We start from the raw sequence: 22897 nt of genomic DNA, 5'->3' as shown, positions 1-22897 counted from the left end.
GTTATCACACACTAATTCACATGTTACGGTAAATGCTTAACACGCTTTAGTAAAAAGGCCCCTTTTGGTTTTAGGAGGGGGTGCTTGAAAAAATATTTCGTTCATGTTTTGCATCAGGTTTTGCATTTTTTGACCACTTTCTGGTGTAAAAATTTCCATCATTCATAAATCAAACTTTGTGGGCATAAAAGCTCTGCATCAAGGCACACAAAATCAATTCAGGATGCATCCTATGAAGAAAACATTCCTACTGTAACTGCCAAAACTGCAAACCCGATGCACGTTCCTATTAGGGTCCTGAAGTGCTATGGAAACCAGCAGAAATAGCCAGCAGACGAAGAGGACATGGCAGGGCGGCATCAGGAGTCAGACGTCTGTTCACAGCACATTTACATTGGGCCCCGTCTGTCCTATGTCTGCGCTGCTCTGTTAACAGGCCCTTAGAGCCCTGGCAAGCTCTGCACCACTCCTGCCGAACACAGAAGCACTGTCCTTGTGAGTAGCATGAGGCAGGAGAATGAAAGTGGTTCCTATTTATAGGTCTTTGATTAGAATTGCTTGGCCCACGGTAGATGCTCTCTCTCTCTCTCCTGTTCTCCATTTATAACGCTGTAAACACAGCCTGACAAGGGCAGACTGAGTCAATTCCTCACCAGCCTGCCAGAAATTAATGTCCCGTTCAGAACACAGCGATCAGCAGCAGAGAGATGAGTGTGCAGAACAGCCGCTGTCACCAACTCCGTGCATTCAAGTATGAATGGGCCAATGTAAGGAGTTGACTATAAGCTCTGCATTAACCGTCTTACCCCAACACCTATACCTGGTGCGGAGTTGACTATAAGCTCTGCATTAACCGTCTTACCCCCAACACCTATACCTGGTGTTCCTACCCCACAACACTCATGATCGTGCTCCATACCTACAATTCTCTACATTTGGTAACTCTTTCCCCCTCCAACATTCACACTCCTACCTCAATCCTCACAGCCAGGGCTCTTTCCCCGCCTCCCATTCTTGACGGACAGGGCTCCAACCTGCTCCCCAGTGCTCACATGCCAATGCTGCTTCTCATTGTTGGAATTCCTTCTCTCATTCCCTACAGCGCCTCCTGCTGAAAGAGTCTGGAACAGTTATGTCCCACTGCAGTGCCTCTCAAACTTTCTCGAGCCAGAGCACACTAAAGGTAATGGCCACGGCTTGAGGCACCCTGAAGTTCGCAGATGTTGCCGTGATGACATCACACATATGTGTGACATCATCATGTCAATGTCCGCGCATGTGCCGAGGCCGTCCAGATGGGCCCCGAGACGCCATTAGGGGGTACCAGAAATGAAGAGAGCTGGAGAGAAGGAGAGGCACTGGTTCCAGCTGATTGCCTACAGCAGTGTTTCTCAACTACTTCAAGCTAAGTACCCCCAAATATCAACTGAGTACCTCAGTCACAGACCTCCCTAGGCCCACCCAAGCTCTGCCCCAGATCCCATCCCCTTTATTAATTGTAATGCAATTTTTTTTCATTCATTTTTCATATACATACAATATACACGGCAGATAAAAATTCTCAAAACTGACACATTTCAGTCACTATATTGAAAATAAGATCATTTTACTTATCGGCGATCCTCTGCAGGCTGCTGTAATTAGCTTTAAAGGTGAGACCGGGAGGCCGGGGGGGGGGGGGGAAGCCAGAGGATGCTAGAGAGAAGGGGGAAACATGCAGGCCTTCAGCGAATCGGGCAGCACTGGCACCGTACCGCAAAGGGAAATCAGCTGGCAGGCACCTATCTTCCTCCTCAATGTGCCGCAGCACACTTGGAATCTCAGCAGGCACACAGTTTGAGATACACTGTCCCACTGCCTACAGTGCCTCCTGCTGGGGGGGGGGGAGTCTGGAACTGCAGGAACTGTGAGCTTCTCCACTGCCAACACTTCTGCATCATTCCCTACAATGTCTCCTGTTGTGTGAAGCTGGCATTGCAGGTTTCATGAGTGTTCTCTCACTGAGTGTTCCTCCACCTATACTTTCACTGGTAATGTGTTTTGTGCATGCTCCTGCAGAGAACCCTCTTCGATTTTCAATAGATCTGGGCTGAAGCTTATGCTGAGTGCAGCCTTTACTGCAGTCTGAAGTCTGCAGATGAGATAAATTGCCGGTCCCTGGAGACACTTCTGCTAAAGTGGGTGAATCCTGGAATGGCGCCCGATTTGCTTCCTTCCTACTAAACATGGGCTTAGTGTAAATCTTCACCCCTGGGGCAGGACCATAGTAGTTTGTAGGAGGTTTGTGACTAGCTGGCTAATTTTAGGCAGGTAAAGATTATCAATGTCAGGCTTACCCCGCTGCAAGCATGAATTTATTGTGGACCTGTTTGTATCACGGAATATGCTGACCCAGTGGCGTAGCGAGAGTGAGTGGCACCCCTCCCCGCCCTCTTCTCTGCCCCCTGCTCTTTCCTGCCCCCCCCCCACCACCACCACCACATGCGCACCCCCTTCCCTTCCCCGTACCTCTTTCATTTTAATGGCGCAAGCAGCATCACAAACTTGCTGCCCGCATCATGTCTGCTCTCCCTCTGATGTCATTTCCTAGGTGCAGGACCTGGAAGTGACATCAGAGGGAGCTGACACCGATGTGGGCAGCAAGTTCGTGATGCTGCTCGCACCAGAAAATCAAAGAGGTACGAGGGAAGGGGCGCACACGTGCGGCAGAGGGGTCATGAAGGAGCAGGGGGGCTGAGAGGACAGGTGCTGGTGCCCCCACCAAAATGACACCCAGGATGGACACCTCCCCCACACCCACCCTTATTACTCCACTGTGCTGATCAGCTGAATATTATCCTTCAAAAGTTTAATATTTAACAGATGTCCAATTTTGAGCCACAGTAAATGATGGCAGATGAAATATACCCCCTGTTTTACTAAGGTGCGCTAAGCATTTTAGTGCATGTTTAGAACGCACTAAATGCGAACGTGTCCCTAGACTAAAATGCACGTGTTAGCGTTTAGCGTGTGATTAGTGTGCACGCTAAAATGCTTAGTGCACCTTGGTAAAAGGAGACCATAGCCTCTCATTTCTAAGCTCTACAATCCCTCCCTTAGAGATCTTCTGCTCTTACCCCATGCTTTCCTGAACTCAGATGCAGTCGTCTTCACTGCTTTTGCTGAGAGGTTGCTCCATGCATCCATCTCCTTTTTCTGTAAAGCAATATGTCCTTAGACTACTTCTGAATCTATCCCCTTTCTCCTTCGTTCTAGAGCTTCCTTTCAATTGAAAGAGATCGATTTCCTTTGCTTTTATATCATGAAAGTATTTAAGGGGAGTAATTACTACGGTTGGCCTATTATTACTCTTTAATGAGCGGCAGTATCTCAGAACCCAATAGTACCCGCAGTATCTCAGTATCCAGACTGATTAGTAACTTCCATGGTACATAAATAGCTCAACCAGTGATCAGCCTCACAAGCTGCATTATTCATCCTCTCTTTCGCCACTAGATTGCTAAACCACAGTCCACTGATCCCAGGGAAAATTCCTAAAGAAACCAGAGCTGAACTGTGGTCCTCCTTTCCCCACAGGACCCATCCCGCCAGTGGTGCCCCATCGAATACCTTCCCCTCAAAAGAGCCTTCCAACCTCTCCATAGAGAGCCTTCCCTTAGAGTCCCACCCCTTGAAGACCTCCATTTGTCCATAGTCCCCTCCTAGACCTACCTCTCCCAATTCCAGGTGGTCTAGGGGATTCTAGCGCAAAAAGCAATTCAAAATGGCACCAACGACCTCTAGCGGTAGTTTTGTGGGACTGCCACTAGGCGTCAAGCTGCCACATGAGGAAATGTTCAGGGAGTCTCTGCTGAGGAGGGTATTCAGGGGGCCTTAGGTGGTATCTATTCTGAGGTGAAAGCCCACAGTGGGTGCTCTTAGGGGTAGGGGGAACTACAGTTTAGCTCCAGCCTCTAAGATGCTGCCCAGGGAGCAACAGGCTACAGTAATATAATACATGCTATTGCCATTTAGCATTTGCTTAAGGGCAAATGATGCATGTTAATGCCTTAATGCATCCTAGTGACCACCATCTAAATGACCATTTCATATCTCCCCTCTCTGGCCTTTCTTGCAAAGTATCCATATTGAGACCTGTAAAGCAAAGAGAGCTAGTGAGGGGCAGCTGAGTGAGTGCATTTGTAAGTCAGTAAGAGCAGTTTGAATTGAATCCAGAAATGGAAGGGAAGCCAATGAAGTGACTTTAGAAGATGGGTAATGTGAGTATAGCAGCTCTCCCAGAATATGAGTCACGCAGCCAAATTCTGGACGGATTGGAGGGGAGTGAGATGGCCAAGCGAAAGGCCCGAGAGTGGCGAGATGTAGTAGTCTAAGCACGAGGAGGAGTGTGTGGCGCAGTGGTTGGATCTACAGCCTCAGCGCCCTGGGGTTGTGGGTTCAAACCCCGCGCTGCTCCTTGTGACCCTCGGCAAGTCACTTAATCCTCCATAGCCCCAGGTACGTTAGATAGATTGTGAGCCCAACGGGACAGATAGGGAAAATGCTTGAGTACCTGATTGTAAAAACCGCTTAGATAACCTTGATAGGCGGTATATAAAATCCTAAGAAACTTGAGGTAATGAGGGTGTAGACAAGTGTTTTGGTAGTGTGCTCAGAGAGGAAGGGTCAGATTTTGGTACTATTATAGAGGAAGAAGCAGCATGTTTTAGCGATATGTTGTATCTAGGCGGTGAAGCTTCTCCAGCTGCTTGTCGTCATCTCCAACCCCCATGAGCTCCTACCAGGAAATTCATATTATATTATAAACATGACATATTGTAACCATTTTGTATGACTATCTATTATGCATGTTCAACCTGTAGCCCATTCTAAGCTCTTTGGGGAGAATGGGATAGAAATCAAATTAAATCAATAAATAAAGGAGCTTTCCAAATCAATTGGGCTCCCCTCCTTGGCCTCTCATCTACAGACAGGTTTCTCCAACTGCCTGAACTCCCTTCAGTGGCCGTACACCAGTAATGAAGCTCCTCCAATCACCTGCGCTCCCTGCCACTGCCTCTCACCAATAGAAAGGCTCCTTCAGGAGCCCGTGCTTCCTTCCACCATCTATCACCAATACAGAAGCTTCTCCAGCTGCCTGCGCTCTCTTCCACTGCCTCTCACCAACAGAAAGGCTCCTTCAGGAGCCCGTGCTTCCTTCCACCATCTCTCACCAATACAGAAGTTTCTCCAGCTGCCTGCGCTCTCTTCCACTGCCTCTCACCAACAGAAAGGCTCCTTCAGGAGCCCGTGCTTCCTTCCACCATCTCTCACCAATACAGAAGTTTCTCCAGCTGCCTGCGCTCTCTTCCACTGCCTCTCACCAACAGAAAGGCTCCTTCAGGAGCCCGTGCTTCCTTCCACCATCTCTCACCAATACAGAAGCTTCTCCAGCTGCCTGCGCTCCCTTCCACTGCCTCTCACCAATAGAAAGGTTCCTTCTGGAGCCCGTGCTTCCTTCCACCATCTCTCACCAATACAGAAGCTTCTCCAGCTGCCTGCGCTCTCTTCCACTGCCTCTCACCAGTAGAGAAGCTCCTCCGGCTGTCTGTGCTCACCTGGTTATGATGTTATGACAAGTTGCAGTATCCAGCAGTGATGATGCATTAATCTTCATAACCCTGCTTGTGTGTTAATCTGGAGGCAATGTTCAAACTGCTTACCTTGGCACAAAGTCCAGAAGCACGGTTTACCCATGAACTTTCTGCCAAATATCTAAAGGGAGAGTCCATCTGCTCATTCATTTGAAAACTTCAGTCGGTACAAAACACCGGTAGCCTTTTGCACCTGATTTCAGAGCAGCCTAAATGTTGCTTTGGTATAATAAGTGTAGAATTCAAATGCCAGCCTACGTGTCTTCTATTCAGAACCTATCCAAACACGATCCCAAGGGTCTCCTTCCTCTAATGTGAAGAAAAGTATAGACATTGGATCTCCTCCTCCTCCCCTCTTGTTCCTGGAACTACTGTGAAGGAGAGAAGTTAGGTCTATTATTACTGTAACCTGACATGTTCATGTTATTCACCGATTCACCACCTATATGGTGGAGAATGACATGGGGACAAATTTGTCCCTGTCCGCATAGGAACTCAATTTCCCTGCCCCATTCCTGTAAGCTCTGCTTTAACCACATAAGCCTCAAACACTTGAGAGAACACATTGCCAGAGGTTGTGGTTAGAGCAGTTAATGTAGCTGGTTTTAAGAAAAGTTTGGACAAGTTCCTGGAGGAAAAGTCCATAGTCTCCTATTGAGATAGACATGGGAGAAGCCACTACTTGTCCTGGATTGGTAGCAAGGAACGTTGCTACTATTTGGGTTTTTAGCAGGTACTAGTGACCTGGATTGGCCACCATGAAGATGGGATATTGGGCTAGACAGATCATTGGTTTGTTCCATTAAGGCTCTTTTTATGTTCTTATATACTTGTCTGTTTGGGACAAAATAACTGAAAATTTAACAGGATATTACCAAATATAGCGTGAATGAAAACCCAGTAAAAATACACATTGAGTTTCAAAAAAGGCTGGATGGACCTGAAATTCCAGAGCAATAAAGCCCACAACCTCCCCAACCTCCCTCAAAAAAATGGTCTTACAACATTTCTATGGGAGAATAGATCCAGCAGTGGCAGTATTGAGATACTGATTCACTGTAATATAATTGTTAGGTAATTGTACCTTTCAAACTGCCCTCCCGACTCATCTCTCCTAATCACAGACAGACAGGCAGCCTACACAGGTACATCCCTAGACCCACTCACACTCTGGGACAGGCATATACACATGCAAGCACAGATACATAAAAAGGCACCTGCGTACACACAAATGTACACCTTCCCGATGTTGTTTTTTCCTTAAATGCATCTTTACTTTCCTTAAAAATTGTAGTTTACCCCTCTTCCCTTATATATCACTAATTATTTGTGTACATATATTGTATGTTTACTTGTATAAATTGTTTTATTTTGTCTCCCCAAAATTTTTATTGTCATACGCATTGAAATTATTTGATATTGCGTGCATAACAAACTTTTAATAAACTTGAACTTGAAACACACATAAATACAATTTCAACATACAGTACATATGCAAAATAAAACACATACATATTGAGAACACATACAGATACTTGCAAAGGGGCTGAAAATAATTCCATAAGGCATGCTTTGCGCACCTTTTCTCGCCATGGACACACCCCTATCCCTACCAAGGAGGGATTCAGATGTGTATTTCATTTTCTTTGTTGTAAATTCTATAGAGAAACTTAGGCAGCAATTCTGTAAATTAAGTCTAGGCACACCAATGCCATGTGTTTAGCACCAATGGTGCCAAGATTCCGTTATAGAATACTAATGTAAATTAGCATTGATGCACCCATGATATCATTGTGCCCTCTCATGCCATGTCAATGGCAGGTGTAAGTTGGCATGCCTAGATGCACCAAGTGACACCCATACGCAGTTTATACTATTCTATAAACTACATATGCACCTGCGAGGTATGCTCAAGCCCTACCCACATCTACATCCCCCCTTGCAGTTAGGCAACGGCACATAGGTGCTACCTTATGGAATAACACCGAGTGCATTCAGGTGCCTAACTCTCAATTAATGGCATCTCCTTAGTGACACCTAGTGACTGAACTGTGTAGTTTGCTACTGGTTGGTATGTATACAATGTTTTTGTCCCCTGAGCAAAGGACAACTTTAGATCAAGAAGAACCTTGCTTAATAATGTCGGGGAAAGCCGGGCAATATACAACACCCGAGCTAAGTATTATACAGCATTATTGAATATTAAGAACAATAGTTTTAATAGCAATAAAATAAATGTAAAAAAATGCATAAATAGCGGGGAAAGACTTGGATCAATGATAGCCTGCATGTAGTCCAAGTAACCAAAATTAGTTCTGGTAATTGGCCGCGGGCACTTGAGACCTGTAGTCTTTATCCCCGACAATATTAAGCAAGGATCTTCTTGATCTAAAGTTGGCCTTTGCTCAGGGGACTATAGTAGATATACTAGAACAGGGGTCTCAAAGTCCCTCCTTGAGGGCCGCAATCCAGTCGGGTTTTCAGTATTTCCCCAATGAATATGCATGTGCATGCACTGCTTTCAATGCATATTCATTGAGGAAATCCTGAAAACCCGACTGGATTGCGGCCCTCAAGGAGGGACTTTGAGATCCTTGTACTAGAACAAAGACTCAAAGTGAACAAAGCCATGGGGCCGGACAATATACACCCCAGGGTGCTTAGAGAGTTGCGTGATGTTCTGGCAGAGCCATTACCCGTACTCTTCAATCTTTCTCTGAATACAGGAAGAGTCCCCTTGGACTGGAAAACAGCTAATAAGAGGGTATCCGCTGAAAATCAAGGATGGGAAATTACATGGCGACACCAGGAAGTATTTCTTCACCGAAAGGGTGGTTGATCATTGGAATGAACTTCCATTTCAGGTGATTGAGGCCAGCAGTGTGCCGGATTTTAAAAAGAAATGGGATACACACGTGGGTTCTCTAAAGAGGTAAAATCAAGGGGGGTGGGTCAATAAAGTGGGCAGACTTGTTGGGCTATGGCCCTTTTCTATGGGCTGTCATCTTCTATGTTTCTAGAAAATAAGACAGGATTTACAATGTTTTTGTGACAAAGAAACAGCAATACCAGTAGAAGTGGAACAGTAGCACTCCAATGTGATTAGACTGTTTCATTTTATTATTCTTTACAAGCCAATGGAATATTTGGATACTACTCCATTTTAATTCTTCCTCTCCCTTGCCTCTAGGTCAGAAACACATAAAGAGACCACATAAGTCATTTAGATTTCCATTGCCCCAAGAGAGTTAAGGGTTAAGTACCTTCATACAATGTGTAAAGTGCTTAGGTTCTCCCACAGAAAGGCTCAATACCAAGTTCATGACCCTTTACCACAGGGGTGGGCAACTCTGGTCCTCGAGGGCCAGAATCCAGTTGGGTTTTCAGGATTTCCCCAATGAATATGCATGAGATCTATTTGCATTCACTGCTTTCAATGCATATTCATTGGGGAAATCCTGAAAACCCGACTGGATTCCGGCCCCCGAGCACCGGAGCTGCCCACCCCTGCTTTACAACACAGATATAAACATATAATAAGCACATTTACATCCTGTGTGACTCTGTGTTGCATCAGTCACTCCATATTAGTGGTTTGCTGTCTGTTAAGATGTTTTATTGCATGTAGTGTTGACCCTGTATGTGGTATACTACTCGTATGCCATACTATGTACTGTTTGAATATTTTAGTGATATAATTGTTATTACATATGTGTTATTGTTATTACATATGTGTAACGTATTCTTGCTCTATGTCGCCATGGGTGAATTTCTTCAAAATAGCGGTAGATAAATTCTAATAAATATGCACATAGAGTCATGCAAATGCAAACACGCCTCTGTGCACAAGTATACCTACTTCCTCACATATGTTTACACAGAAGGATTGGAAAGAACTTCGAGCCTGCTTTCCTCACTTATTCCCATATAGAACTACTGCTGCTTGGGGAATCATGGCTCTGTCGCTGCTATGAGTAGACAGATTGTAGGGAAGGAAGAACAATTATCATGATGATGATCAGCTAGGCTATCCACAATCTGTTATAATTCATTATGAATTCTGACATTTTCATATTTCCGTATCATTTGTTTCTCACCTTATCCTGGGAGGTATCATAATGTTATTGATCAGATTACAAGTTGAAAAAAAAAAAGAGTCCAAAAGGAAGGATAGGGGTGGAGCAGAGACAGGTTACCTAGTTTGTTCTCTTGCCTCTAGGCTGATTGCACTATATCTGCCCCAGGCTGTACAGATGTGGCACTGCCCTGTTAACCTCCAGAGAGAGATTCCAATATGTCAGTGCTCAATACTCATTAATATTAGAGTTATTCCTAATATCTATAATCTACTACATCTTCCCAGTGTGATAAGGATGTTCTTTCAATTCATTTCCCTGCCCCTCCCCCCCCTTTTATGAAACCACGTTGGGCTTTTTTATTGCCGGCCACAGCGGTAAAAGCTTTGACACTCGTAGAATTCCTATGAGTGTTGGAGTTAACACCGCCACAGTCGGCGATAAAAAAAGCCTAACATGGCTTCATAAAAGAAGGAATTCTGTGACCATCAGAGCTGCGGAGAGCATTCAGTGCGCCAGCCAGCACGAAAAATCTCTTCCACACTTTTGTAAAAGGGGGGTTGTTCTTTTTTTCATTTCAAATAGAAAAAAAAATAAAAAATACATGAAGCAATTTTTTTTTTTTTTAATGCACACTCTTAGTCATTTAAGCCCCAAACTCCTGGTTCTGTCCTCAATGGAGGTGGAGAACAATTCGTCCCCATCCTTGTTATAACTCCCTTTCCTGTGTTTCAGCACCATTAAATTATCACCCAGTCTCTGTACACCATACGTGACATAATCAAGCTCGAGAAATGTGCATCGACATGGCAAATGAGGTTCAATGTGGATAAGTGTAAAGTGATGCATGTCGGTAACATAAATCCCATGCACGAACACAGGATGTCCGTGGCAGTACTTGGAGAGACCTCCCAGGAAAGAGACTTGGGAGTTCTGATTCACAAGTCAATGAAGCCATCCGTGCAATGCGTGGTGGCGGCGAAAAGGGTGAACAGAATACTAGGAATGATAAAGAAGGGGATCACAAACAGATTGGAGAAGGTTATCATGCCGCTGTACCGGGCCATGGTGTGCCCTAACTTGCGTACAAGAAGAAGGACATGGTACTACTCGAAAGGGTCCAGAGAAGAGCGACTAAAATGCTTAAAGGGCTGGAGGAGTTGCCTACAGTGAGAGATTGGAGAAACTGAGCTTCTTCTCCGTTGAAAAGAGAAGACTGAGAGGGGACATGATCGAAACATTCAAGATACTGAAGGGAATAGACTTAGTAGATAAAGACAGATTGTTCACCCTCTCCAAGGAAGGGAGAACGAGAGGGCACTCCCTAAAGCTGAAAGGGAATAGATTCTGTACAAACGAAAGGAAGTTCTTCTTCACCCAGAGAGTGGTAGACAACTGGAACGCTTTCCGGAGTCTGTTATAGGGGAAAACACCCTCCAGGGATTCAAGACAAAGTTGGACAAGTTCCTGCTAAACTGGAACATACGCAGGTGAGGCTGGACTCATTTAGAGCACTAGTCTTTGACCTAAGGGCCACTGCGTGAGCGGACTGCTGGGCAAGATGGACCACTGATCTGACCCAGCAGTGGCAATTCTTATGTTCTTATGTCATATAATGCTCTCTTGTTCTTGAGTTTTTAACTATAAAAAAATGATCCCTTATATTTGTATCAGATCTCCCTGTGCCAATCCCAAGGCTGCATCTTCAGCATTCCAAATCCATCACCCAGGGTATTGAATATCTCCTCTCCCCAATTTCATTCCCCAGGATCGATTTTTCACTCCGTCAAAAATTACAAAGATGAAGTTATAGGGAAATACTTTTAAAACCAATAGGAGGAAAAAAATTTTCACTCAGAGAATAGTTAAGCTTTGGAACGCGTTGCCAGAGGATATGGTAAGAGTGGAAAGCCTTGCTGGTTTTAAGAAAGGTTTTGACAATTTCCTGGAGGAAAAGTCCATAGTCTGTTATTGAGAAAAACATGGGAGAAGCCAGTGCTTGCCCTGGTTCGGTAGTATGGAATGTTGCTACTCTTTGGGGTTCCAGAATCTTTTGTTACTCTTTGAGATTCTGGAATCTTGCTATTCTTTAGGATTCTGAATGGAATGTTGCTACTCCTTGGGATTTGGCCAGGTACTAGGGACCTGGATTGGCCACCGTGAGAATGGGCTTCTGGGCTTGATGGACCATTGGTCTGACCCAGTAAGGCTAGTCTTATGTTCTTATCTCTCCTTTCTTCGTCTACTATGTTCAGTGTCTGTCCTTCCTCCCTCCATGTCCAGTGTCTTTCTTTCCTCATGCTTCCTTGCCTATACCCATCAGCACTACCACCCTACCTCTGACCTCAGCCAAAACATGAAAGGTAGCATGGGGCCTTTGAGTACCCACATATGCTCCAGTACTATAGTATCCTGCCCCCGTTAATGCAAGTTTCCTGTCGGAGGTGGTGGAATATGGATAGCTTTAAGTGTGTGCAGTTATCAAAGCCGTTCCACTTTGCTGCTGCTCTCGGGCCTGCTTTGCCAGCTGTCCCAATGTCACACTGCTGCTTTTGCCCTTCTTTCTTTTAGAATACACATCTTTGGGTTTCTTGCAGATGTGATAGCCAGAAATTTCTTATGAGGAGGTCTTGCGGAGACCTCTAGGTAGGATAGGGGGGGTCCTTGCTCGGAAAAGCTTGCAATCTAACTTGGACAGACTGACCTGACATTCTAGGGTTAAGGATGCAGAACCCAAGGTGAGAGAAGTTAGGAGTTGAAAGCACTCTCAAAGAGGTGGGCTTTTAACTGGGTCTTAAATACTGCCAGAGACAGAGCCTGCCATAGGGATTCCGGCTTGTTCCAAGTATACGGTGCAGAAAGGTAGCAGGGACAGTCTGGAGTTGGCAGAGGAGGAGAAGGGCACAGATAGGAGGGACTTACCAGCTGAATGCAGCTCACGGGGGAGGGGGGGGAAGGGGGGAGATAAGTGAAGAGAGAAAGTGAGGGGCAGCTGAGTGAGTACATTTGTAAGTCAGTAACAAGAGCTTGAATTGCTAACATGGTAGTGCCTATTAATGAATTCCTCCCTTAATGCTCCTTCCTTCTTTCTACTAGTGGTAGGCCTCCAAGTGCATTAACTTTCCTAAATACTATGCTGCATTGACTATCTATCTTGAAACCATGGAAAACAGTGATTCATCTTCATTTCCATTCATCTCTGAACAGAAAACCATCATACCCAGCAAGCCTTCAAACTCTGTTATCCAATTAAGTCATAAAGGCAGCAGTCCTAGGGTTACCCAGACGTCCGGATTTCCCCAGACTTGTCCTTCTCTTGAGGACAGGTCCAGGAGTCCAGACGGCTTTTCAAAACCCGGCACTTTGTCCGGGTTTTGAAAAGTCTCCTCAAATCGCGACAAGAGCAGGCAGCAGAAGGTGGGACTGGGGGCGGGATTAGGGCATTACACAGTGGGGATAGGTGGAACTGGTTGGGCCTGGGGGGCGGGTCTAGGCATCCGGATTTTCCAATTGGAAACTCTGACAACCCTAAGCAGTCCTATCAAATCTCTCTTCTCCTTATCAGGAAACCATCACGTAAGGTAACTGTACCTCTTCCCATCAAGCTCTCACTAGGAAGACATCATACAAACCCCTTCTCAGACACTTTCTTATCCAGATCACATCAGGGAGAAATCGTGTACACCTACAGTATTTACTCCAATCCACCTGGTTCTGAAGAATCATGTTTGCTGGTCATGTGACTGGCTTCAGATATTATTTGCAGCTTACAGAATTTAGACTTTAGCTGAAATAGTCAGAGATCCACCCTGGAGGGCAAGTCAGCACCAAAAATATCTATAAACTAAATGCAAAGTGTGTATGACAGTGATGGACATACCAGTACACTAACTAAGAAAGAGAAAAAAAAAAATAGAATAAGGGAACAAAGAGGTTAAGAAGAAATAAAAGGTAAGAGATGGATGGATGGTAGGGAGGAAGAGTTGACGGAAGAGATAGGAAGAATGAAGAGAGAGCAAGAGACTAGAGGGAGACCATGGAACTCACCACTCTCTCTACCCATCAACTTACATTGCCCTAGTTTACTCACATTACTTACATGTGTAGGACCCACTTACGTCACTCAAAAATCTCATGGCAAAGTGAGATATAAGGGACAGAAATGCCTGGAGATTGCCTCCATTCTCTGTACCATAAGATATATTGACATAAGAGAGAGAGCAGTGCCTGGCAAATACGTCTGTGAAACATATTCACGGTCCTGGTTAGGTCAAACTGTTAAGCAGGGACTCACCATCTTCCCGGGACTTCTGAATGAATGCCTCCACACCACTCTCACCATAGCTGCCTTCAGACGCCAGCGTGGACACATAGTTCCACTTCAGGGCTCGGACGATATCCACCATAGCTTGGGCCTGGTAGGTGTCCGAAGGAACCACACGGGAGAAGAAATCATAGCGGCTGTTGTCACTCAGATCTGGTGCGGTTGAGGCATAGCTGATCTGCGGGATCTGCAGAGGGAAAGAAAGACAGGAACCTTGCATCTGATTGGCTGAGAAAACGTACACTGCTTAATCACCCTGAAGCTGTTCCATTCTTAATAACAGACTATGGACAATTCCTGGAGGAAAAGTCCATAGTCTGTTATTAAGACATGGGGGAAGCCTCTGCTTGCCCTAGATCGGTAGCATGGAATGTTGCTACTCTTTGGATTTTAGTCAGGTACTAGTGACCTGGATTGGCCACCATGAGAATGGGCTACTGGTCTAGATGGACCATTGCTCTGACCCAGAAAGTGAGCCAAGTATAGGACAATTAAGCCATTGTAACATCACTAATGAGGTTGGCTCTGAGGCACTGTGGAATGAGGCATTATGACATCACAATCTCTGCTCTGGAATGTTACTTTCATTGGGGTTCCAGAATCATGCTATTATTTGAGATGCTGGACTGTTGCTATTCTTTGGGTTTTGGCCAGGTACTAGGGACCTGGATTGGCCACCGTGAGAACGGGCTGCTGGGCTTGATGGACCATTGGGCTGACCCAGTAAGGCTATTCTTATGTTCTTATTCCAGTTTAGGTAGATGGGTTTTATTATGACTTACTGTTAGAGGCATTGATGAGGCAGGAACTGACAGAAGCACTTGGTAGCTAACTATTTATCTATAGCAGTGTCTCTCAAACTCTGGCACACTAAACAGAGCAAATGTTTTTTTCACGGCACAATATAATTGAAGTTATAAAATTGCAAAACCAACAAAAAATTAAATTTAAGTGCTATTTAAAGTTCTTTAAGCCATGTATGGGTAATTGTAACAATGGTGAAACTAAAGTAGCTAGAATAGGATTGCTAATCAATGCGATGGATGTGCTTGTTTTTGAGCACAAATTAACTCAAAATGTGGCTCAATAGTCAACAAGCAAACACACATTTCATCATCCACCATCTCCAGTCGTTCTCTTTTTTCCCATTTAATTTCTGTCAGAGCTGAAAATCCAAGTTTGAAAGATAAGAAGATCGAAATGGTAACAAAGCTTTGATTGCTTTGATGCTCAAGTTAGGATAACTACTATATAAAAAAGTCAAAATCACTTGCCATTCGTTTTCAAGGACCAATCACATCAAAGAATGATGCTTGTCTGGGCGGTTGTATCCTTACACACACAGATGCCACGCACATGTCATCTATTCTAGTGTATACTTACGAAGGGGATTTTAAAAATAAAGTAAAATTCTGGAATCTCTTGTGGCACACTCGGAATCTCTTTGGGACACACCACTATGTTGGGGCATATCAGTAATGCTGAGATGACAGGGCACAGTGAAATGGCTATATAGTAGAGAGCTTGCTCAAATTGTCATTGCAACAAGGAAGGACAACCCCACTGTCAAATACCAGGAAGAGAACTGTTTGGGCCATGCACAATATGAGTAAGAGAAACACCCAGAAGGTTCTTTAAAATATACTGTAATTCTTTCTGGAGGGAAAAGGGGTTATGTTTGATTTTTTTACCCCCCCCCCCCAAATGACAATCTTATTTATTTATTTAAAAATTTATATACCGCATAAAACTACACGGTTTCCATATCACATATATAAAATCTTGTTTCCCTGCGATTACCACATATGACATAGACATATCTAAACAACTTCATAATTGTTCCCGTTATGAACAGGGATAAAACGCAAATTCAATCAATTCAGAAATGCAAGCAGGCTTTAAATCATGCATTACTGTCAAAAAAAAAAAAATCTAAAAAGGACATTATCAGCAGGAATAAGCCTTAGCATAGGAAGGCATTGGCAAATAATTGAGTTTTCAGCATTTTCTTAAAATTCATCCTCCCCATATAGAACCGCAAGATACCAGGCAAGGCATTCCATGATTCTGTGTCAGCCACAGATATCATTGATGCTCCAATCCTAGCGTGCATATCATGGTTATTGAATATTAACCACCACAGGACTTTGGTGATCAGCTGGCTTTGTAGCTGTGTGTCCCCCTCAGGCTGGGGGGGGGGGGAGTGGCGTACACACACATACACTCAATCTTAAGGGCGCTAAAAGCCCTGCCTTACTGGTCGCTCCTTCACTCCCCACCACTATGCATTCCTGCTGCCACCATGTCACTTTTAAAGGAAAAAGCCAGCACTTAATTGTTCCTCGCAAGGGACAAGTGGTACGTTTGTGCCTTTTAAAATTGTTTTGGACTGACCAGTATAGCAGCAGGGAATGAAGGAACAAATTCTCACCTCTTTGTAAAACATTAAAACAGCTTGGCTGGACTGGGGTAGAGATGGCCGGCGAGGTGGGGGTTGGGAGAAACTCATGGGGGAAGGTCATGATCAAGAGGAAGGAAACTCTTTGGGGGTATGATGGGGAGAGGATGGTCTCGTGGGTATTGTTTGTGAGGTTAAAGGGGAGGGCTTCAGAAGTAGAAGGGAACCAGGGGTGTAAGAGGTTGCTCTAAGGGGCTATCTGAGAGCAACCGGTCATGGCTCAGAAGCTCAATGCTCTCAGGATGGTCTCAGCATTCATGCCATGGGAGTTAGGAATCTGAAATACAGGTTAGTCACTCCACAGGCTAGTCACTCCTGTGGTAAATTAAGGTGCGGGAAAAGCCTGGCTTTTGCCACACCTTAATAACTAAGCCTTATAGGTACCTATGGGGCTCATTTTCAAAGCACTTACCCCCTCTTCGACGAAACCGCGCTAGCGTTTTTTAGCGCAGGGAGCCGCGCTGAATGGCCCGCGCTGCTCTCGACGCTCATAGGAACCCAATGAGCATCGGGAGCAGCACAGGCCATTCAGCGTGGCTCCCTGCGCTAAAAAACGCTAGCGCGGTTTAGTAGAAGAGAGGGTTAGACTTACTATGGAAGTATTTGTTTTAAAAATATGTCTCCATATGTCTTTATAAAATGCCAGGAGTAATCTGGTAGAAATCACAGCTGCATTGAACCACTGGAAGCAAGTATCTATCAATGTTAGCTCATAACGACCCCGCTCTCCCCCCCCCCCCCTTTTTTGAAGCCGTGTTAGGCTTTTTTTATTGCCGTCCGCGGCGGTAAAATCTCTGACGCTCATAGAATTCCTAATACTGCCAAGTCCAGCGATAAAAAAGCCTAATGTGGCTTCATAAAAGGTGGCCAAATTTAGTGCATAAATGCGTACTATATAAAACACCTGCATAAATCCCAGTTTTTCCCACGTTCTGCTCAAATGCCACCTCAGAATGCACCTACATTCGAATCGCATTAATAAATGCACATCTTTATTTAAACTGATTTGGGGCCCATTGACATCTTATATCACTTCATTATAGTTGTCTTTTGTCTTTAATTTTTGTTTATTTCCATGCACATCCAGGACAGGGTGGGAGGGTGAAGTCATGATGCCATTGTACAGAGCCATGGTGAGACCTCATCTGGAATACTGTGTGCAATTCTGGAGGCCACATTACTGTAAAGATGTGCTCAGAATTGAATCGGTTCAGCGGACGGCCACCAGGATGGTCTCGGGGCTAAAGGGTCTCTCGTACGAAGAGAGACTGAACAAATTGCAGCTCTACACTCTCGAAGAGCGTAGGGAGAGGGGAGACATGATTGAGATATTTAAGTACATCACGGGACGGGTCGAGGTGGAAGATGATATCTTTCTTCTCAAAAGACCCTCGACCACAAGAGAACATCCACTCAAACTCAGGGGAGGGAAGTTTCGTGGAGACACCAGGAAGTACTTCTTCACAGAAAGAGTGATTGAGCATTGGAACAAGCTTCCAGTGCAGGTGATCGAGGCCAGCAGCATCCCAGACTTCAAGAATAAATGGGATACCTATGTGGGATCCCTACGAGGGTCAGCCAAAGGATAGGATCACTAGGGTATAGACTTGAAAGAGCGGGTCAGTAGAATGGCAGTATAATTATAATTACACTTAAGGGGGTCAGTAGACTTAAAAGGGTGGGTCAATAGTGTGGGCAGACTAGAGAGCTGCACGGGAACGGGGATGACGGGAATCCCGCGGGACCCGCGGGGATCCCGCGGGTTCCCCCTTTGGGTCACGGGGATCCCGTGGGGACGCCCCCTAGGGTCGCGGGGATCCCGTGGGGACGCCTCCGAGGGTCGCGGGGTTCCTGCGGGGTTGGATCGCAGCAGGGTTGGTCGAGCCGCGAGGGTAGTCTCCTTCTCCTTACCTGCCCTGTCGCAGCACACATCCGAACGGAAATCTTCCCGATGTCAGCGCTGACGTCGGAGGGAGGGCTTAAACAAAGCCCTCCCTTCCTCCGACGTCAGCGCTGACATCAGGAAGACTTCCGGTCGGCTGTGTGCGGCAGGGCAGGTAGGAAGAAGGCAATGGCGTACGAAAGAGGGGGAGGGGGCGGACCGCCCCGGAGAATGTGCACAGCCAGTCAGATCCCCCGATCGACCGACAACAGGCCCGGCCGACAAATCTCCCTGCCCTGTAGCCGCGAATCTAAATTACCTCTTACAGCAGCTTCACTACTCCAGCTGTTGTAAGAAGGTAATTTAGATTCGCGGCTACAGGACAGGGAGATTTGTCCGACCGGGCCTGTTCTGTTGTCGGTCGGGTGCAAAAGCGCCACAAAGGTGGAGGCAGGGAGGGAGGAAAGGTGGAGTGGAGAAGAAAAGACGCTTAAGGGGGGAGAAGGCCGCTGAAAGTACTGGGGAAGACAAAGGGGTGGAAAAGAACGCTGAAAGGACATGGGGTAAACGGGAGAAAGGGGGGGGAAGGACCCTGAAAGCACTGGGGAAGACAAAGGGGTGGAGAATGCCACTGAAAGGACATGGGGAAGACAGAGGGGGGAGAAGGCCGCTGAAAGGACATGGGGAAGGCAGAGAGGGGAGAAGGATGCTGCCTGACAGGACATGGGAAAGATGGTGGGGGAGAAGGACACTGAAAGGAAATGGGGAAGAGGGAATGGGAAGAAGACGCTGGCAGGGAAGAAGACAGAGGTGCCAGACTATGGGGGGAGCGGAGGGAAAAAGATGGGTGCCAGACCAATTTGGGAGGGGGGAGAAAGGGAGAGGCACAGTAACAGAGCAAATGGAAGACACAGAGAGAAGAGAGGCAGTGGATGGAAGGAATTGAATGAGAACATGAAGAAAGCAGAAACCAGGCAATAAAGGTAGGAAAAAAATTATTATTATTTTTTTTTTTTGCTTAAGGATAAAGTAGTATATTAGTTGTGTTGATAAAAATTTATAAACATTAGAGGCTCTGGTAGAAACTCGTTTACAAAGTATGTATTCTTCCCAATTAATATTTCCAAATTAATAAAGTCTTTTTGCTTATTTTTAAATGGGTTTCTACCAGAGCCTTTAATTCAGTAGCATAATTAAATGAAATAACTATTTCTGTAGTTTATAGGGACAGGCGGGGACGTAGGGGATTCCTCGCGGGGATGGGTGGGGACGGAGGGGATTCCTCGCGGGGACGGGTGGGGACGGAGGGATTCCTCGCGGGGACGGGTGGGGACGGGTGGGAGTCCTCCCGGGGACGGGTGGGACTTTGGCGGGGACGGGTGGGGACGGGTGGGATTTCTGTCCCCGCGCAACTCTCTAGGGCAGACTTGATGGGCTGCAGCCCTTATCTGCCGTCATCTTTCTATGTTTCTATGTTTCTATATCTCTGTTGTTTATTCCTCGATTGAATGTATTGGAAGGGAGGGGGGTATTTTTTTTCTGCATTCTTATTGATCGAATATAAGTGCTTATTTTGATTATTAATGTTTGTATGATTTCCTGCACTTTGGGCTCCTTTTACTAAGTCGCATTAGGGCATTAACGCGTGGAATAGTACGCGCTAAATTGCCGCGCACACTAGATGCTAACGCAAGCATTGAGCTGGCATTAGTTCTAGCCTCGTGGCGTGGGTTTAGCACACGCTAAAATGCTGCGTGCGCTAAAAACGCTAGCGCAGCTTAGTAAAAGGAGCCCCTTGTATTAGTCTTGAAAACTTAATAAAGATTTTTTTTTTAAAAAAGTACATATCTTCGTATCTAATCTAATCTAATCCTTAGGTTTGTATACCGCATCATCTCCACGTTCGTAGAGCTCGACGCGGTTTACAGTAGGAGAAATAGGAAGGAACTACAACAGAGGGTTAGAGGAAGAAGTGTGAAGAAAATTTAGAGGACTTGGGATGCCAAGATATAAGAGTTTCCTTGATTCCTAAGTTGGAGGGAGACTTACATTTTTTGAGGAAAGCCAGGTTTTCAGATGTTTGCGGAAAACTTGGAGAGAGCTCAAGTTCCGAAGAGGGGAGGTAAGGTTGTTCCAGAGCTCAGTGATTTTGAAGTGGAGGGAGGTCCCTAGCTTTCCTGTGTGGGAAATGCCTTTTAGCGAGGGGAAGGAAAGTTTTAATTTGTGGGAGGATCTGGTGGTATTAGGGTTTGAGGAATTCCAAGAAAGAGGGATAAAGGGAGGGAGGATACCATATAGGATTTTGAAAGTTAAACAGGCGCATTTATAGTGGACCCTGGCGATTATCACCATGTCTAACAGCTAAAAACATGTATCGAAACTTGTACTTTAACTATGTATACATTATAAAGTTTGAAATGTCAATAAAGATTAAAAAAAAACTATGGTAAATTGTAACCTGTTAATTGTATATTATGTACAAACATAGAAACATAGAGTATGACGGCAGAAAAGGGCCGACGGCCCAACAAGTCTGCCCACTCAAGAACCCTCCCTCCCTCGAGAATCCATATTTTAAGCATTCCTCTGGAGCGACCCCACCTGTCTGTCTCATCGTCCCTTGAAGTCGAGCGTGGTACTGGCCTCGACTACCTGACGTGGAAGACCATTCCATCGATCAATTAGCCTTTCGGTGAAGAAGTGAAGAAGTATTTCCTGGTGTCCCCATGAAATCTTTCCCTCCCCTCCCCAAATTTTAGCGGGTGCCCTCTTGTCGCCGTGGGACCAGTAAGACAAAAGATTTCTTCCTCCACCTCAATGCGGCCCATGATGTTTTTGAATGTTTCTATCATGTCCCCCCCTTTCTCTGCGCTCTTCAAGAGAATATAAGTGCAGCCTGCTCAAACATTCTTCATATGGGAAATCTTTAAGTCCTGAGACCATCCTAGTGGCCATTCGCTGAATCGACTCCATTCTCTTCACATCCTTTTGATAATGTGGCCTCCAAAACTGAACACAGTACTCCAGGTGAGGTCTCACCATGGATCTGTATAACTGCAGTATAACTTCAGGCTCACCGCTGATAAAGCTCCTTCTGATGCAACCCAGCCTTTGTCTAGCCTTTGCTGAAGCTTTCTCCACCTGATTGGCAGCTTTCATATCTTCCCGGATGATTACTCCCAAGTCCCTTTCTGCTACAGTTCTTGTTAGGTTTTCACCATTCAGGGTGTATGCTCTGCATGGATTTCCGCTACCAAGGTGCATTACCTTACATTTTTCTGAGCTCTTTGGGGAAAACGGGATAGAAAAATGAATTAAATAAATAAATCAAAATAACACCTGGGGTAATTCATTAAAAATCCTTTTATGCAATTAAAAAAGGCCTTTGTGCACAAAAATATAGTATAAAATGCCCCCACCGAGAGGAAAATAACATTTTGAAATGACGTGGAAAGAATTAGTCACAAATGTATCACTTCCTTGTCAGGCTACTCCGTGCCCATCAATCAGTGGCTATATGAGGACATATATGAGGACACGCTAAGTTGTCCCAACAGCCAATGTGATTCTGGCTTTCATGCATCAGTGATAAGGAGCACACAACCATAGCTGTCAAAACCTGTTCTACCTCTCCCCACACAATTCCTATTGTATCACCATGGAAACAACATGGCAGCTGCAGCATAATAGAGATGGCACCTAAGGGGTCTTAATTAAAACCGTCAGCCCTTCCATTCGTAGTCAGTGCCTTCCCTTGCCTTGCTTATCAACTCCTGATTTGTTCATAGGATTGGATGTATTAATAATGCTGCAATGCACCAGTCTCTGATCCCACTGACCTCGTGGGAAAAATAACTGGAAATTCAGCAGGTAGCAGGTACAGCTGAACACTTTTCCACCTACCACCAGTGACCAACTCATGCAGTGGTACAGGGATATTAGAGATCTCAGTGATAGGGGTTACTTCTTGGCATGAGAACACCATGGGGATTCTGTAAGGAGTCACCTAGGGCCCAATATTCAGCCAACGGCAATCAGCATCACTGGAAATTCAGTGCTGGGCCAGCTAACTCATAGCCCGTTAAGAGCAATATTCAACACATGTAAAATGTGAATAGAGCATAGGTAGCAGAATTCCCAAGAAGGTGTACCATAGTGGTCTCAAACTCAAACTCTTTGCAGGGCCACATTATGGATTTGTAGGTACCTGGAGGGCCTCAGAAAAAAATAGTTAATGTCTTGTTAAAGAAATGACAATTTTGCATGAGGTAAAACTCTTTATAGTTTATTAATCTTTTCTTTTGGCCAAGTCTTAATAATATTGTAATTTATAGCTAGAGAGACATATGATCAAGAAACTGTTTTATTTTACTTTTGTGATTATGATAAACATACCAAGGGCCTCAAAACTGTACCTGGAGGGCCGCATGTGGCCCCCGGGCCGCGTGTTTGAGACCACTGGTGTACCATGAACAACTAAAGAGTGAAGCCAATGAGATTTAGACAACTATGAAGTTAGTTCAT

At 45.2% G+C, this 22897-nt stretch overlaps 1 protein-coding gene across 2 annotated transcripts in view; it reads right to left on the bottom strand.

The window, feature by feature from the left end:
- GRM4 (glutamate metabotropic receptor 4) overlaps window positions 1-22897 on the bottom strand; it is a 227936-nt gene that overhangs the window by 145335 nt on the left and 59704 nt on the right. For both annotated transcript variants that reach the window (XM_033918406.1, XM_033918407.1), the window contains exon 4: window positions 14004-14220. In XM_033918406.1, the coding sequence (XP_033774297.1) occupies window positions 14004-14220 (217 nt within the window). The remainder of the gene's footprint in view (window positions 1-14003; window positions 14221-22897) is intronic.

The sequence above is a fragment of the Geotrypetes seraphini genome, chromosome 13, assembly GCF_902459505.1.
Source record: "Geotrypetes seraphini chromosome 13, aGeoSer1.1, whole genome shotgun sequence".
NCBI lineage: Eukaryota > Metazoa > Chordata > Amphibia > Gymnophiona > Dermophiidae > Geotrypetes > Geotrypetes seraphini.
This window is presented reverse-complemented; position numbering and strand designations above follow the sequence as displayed.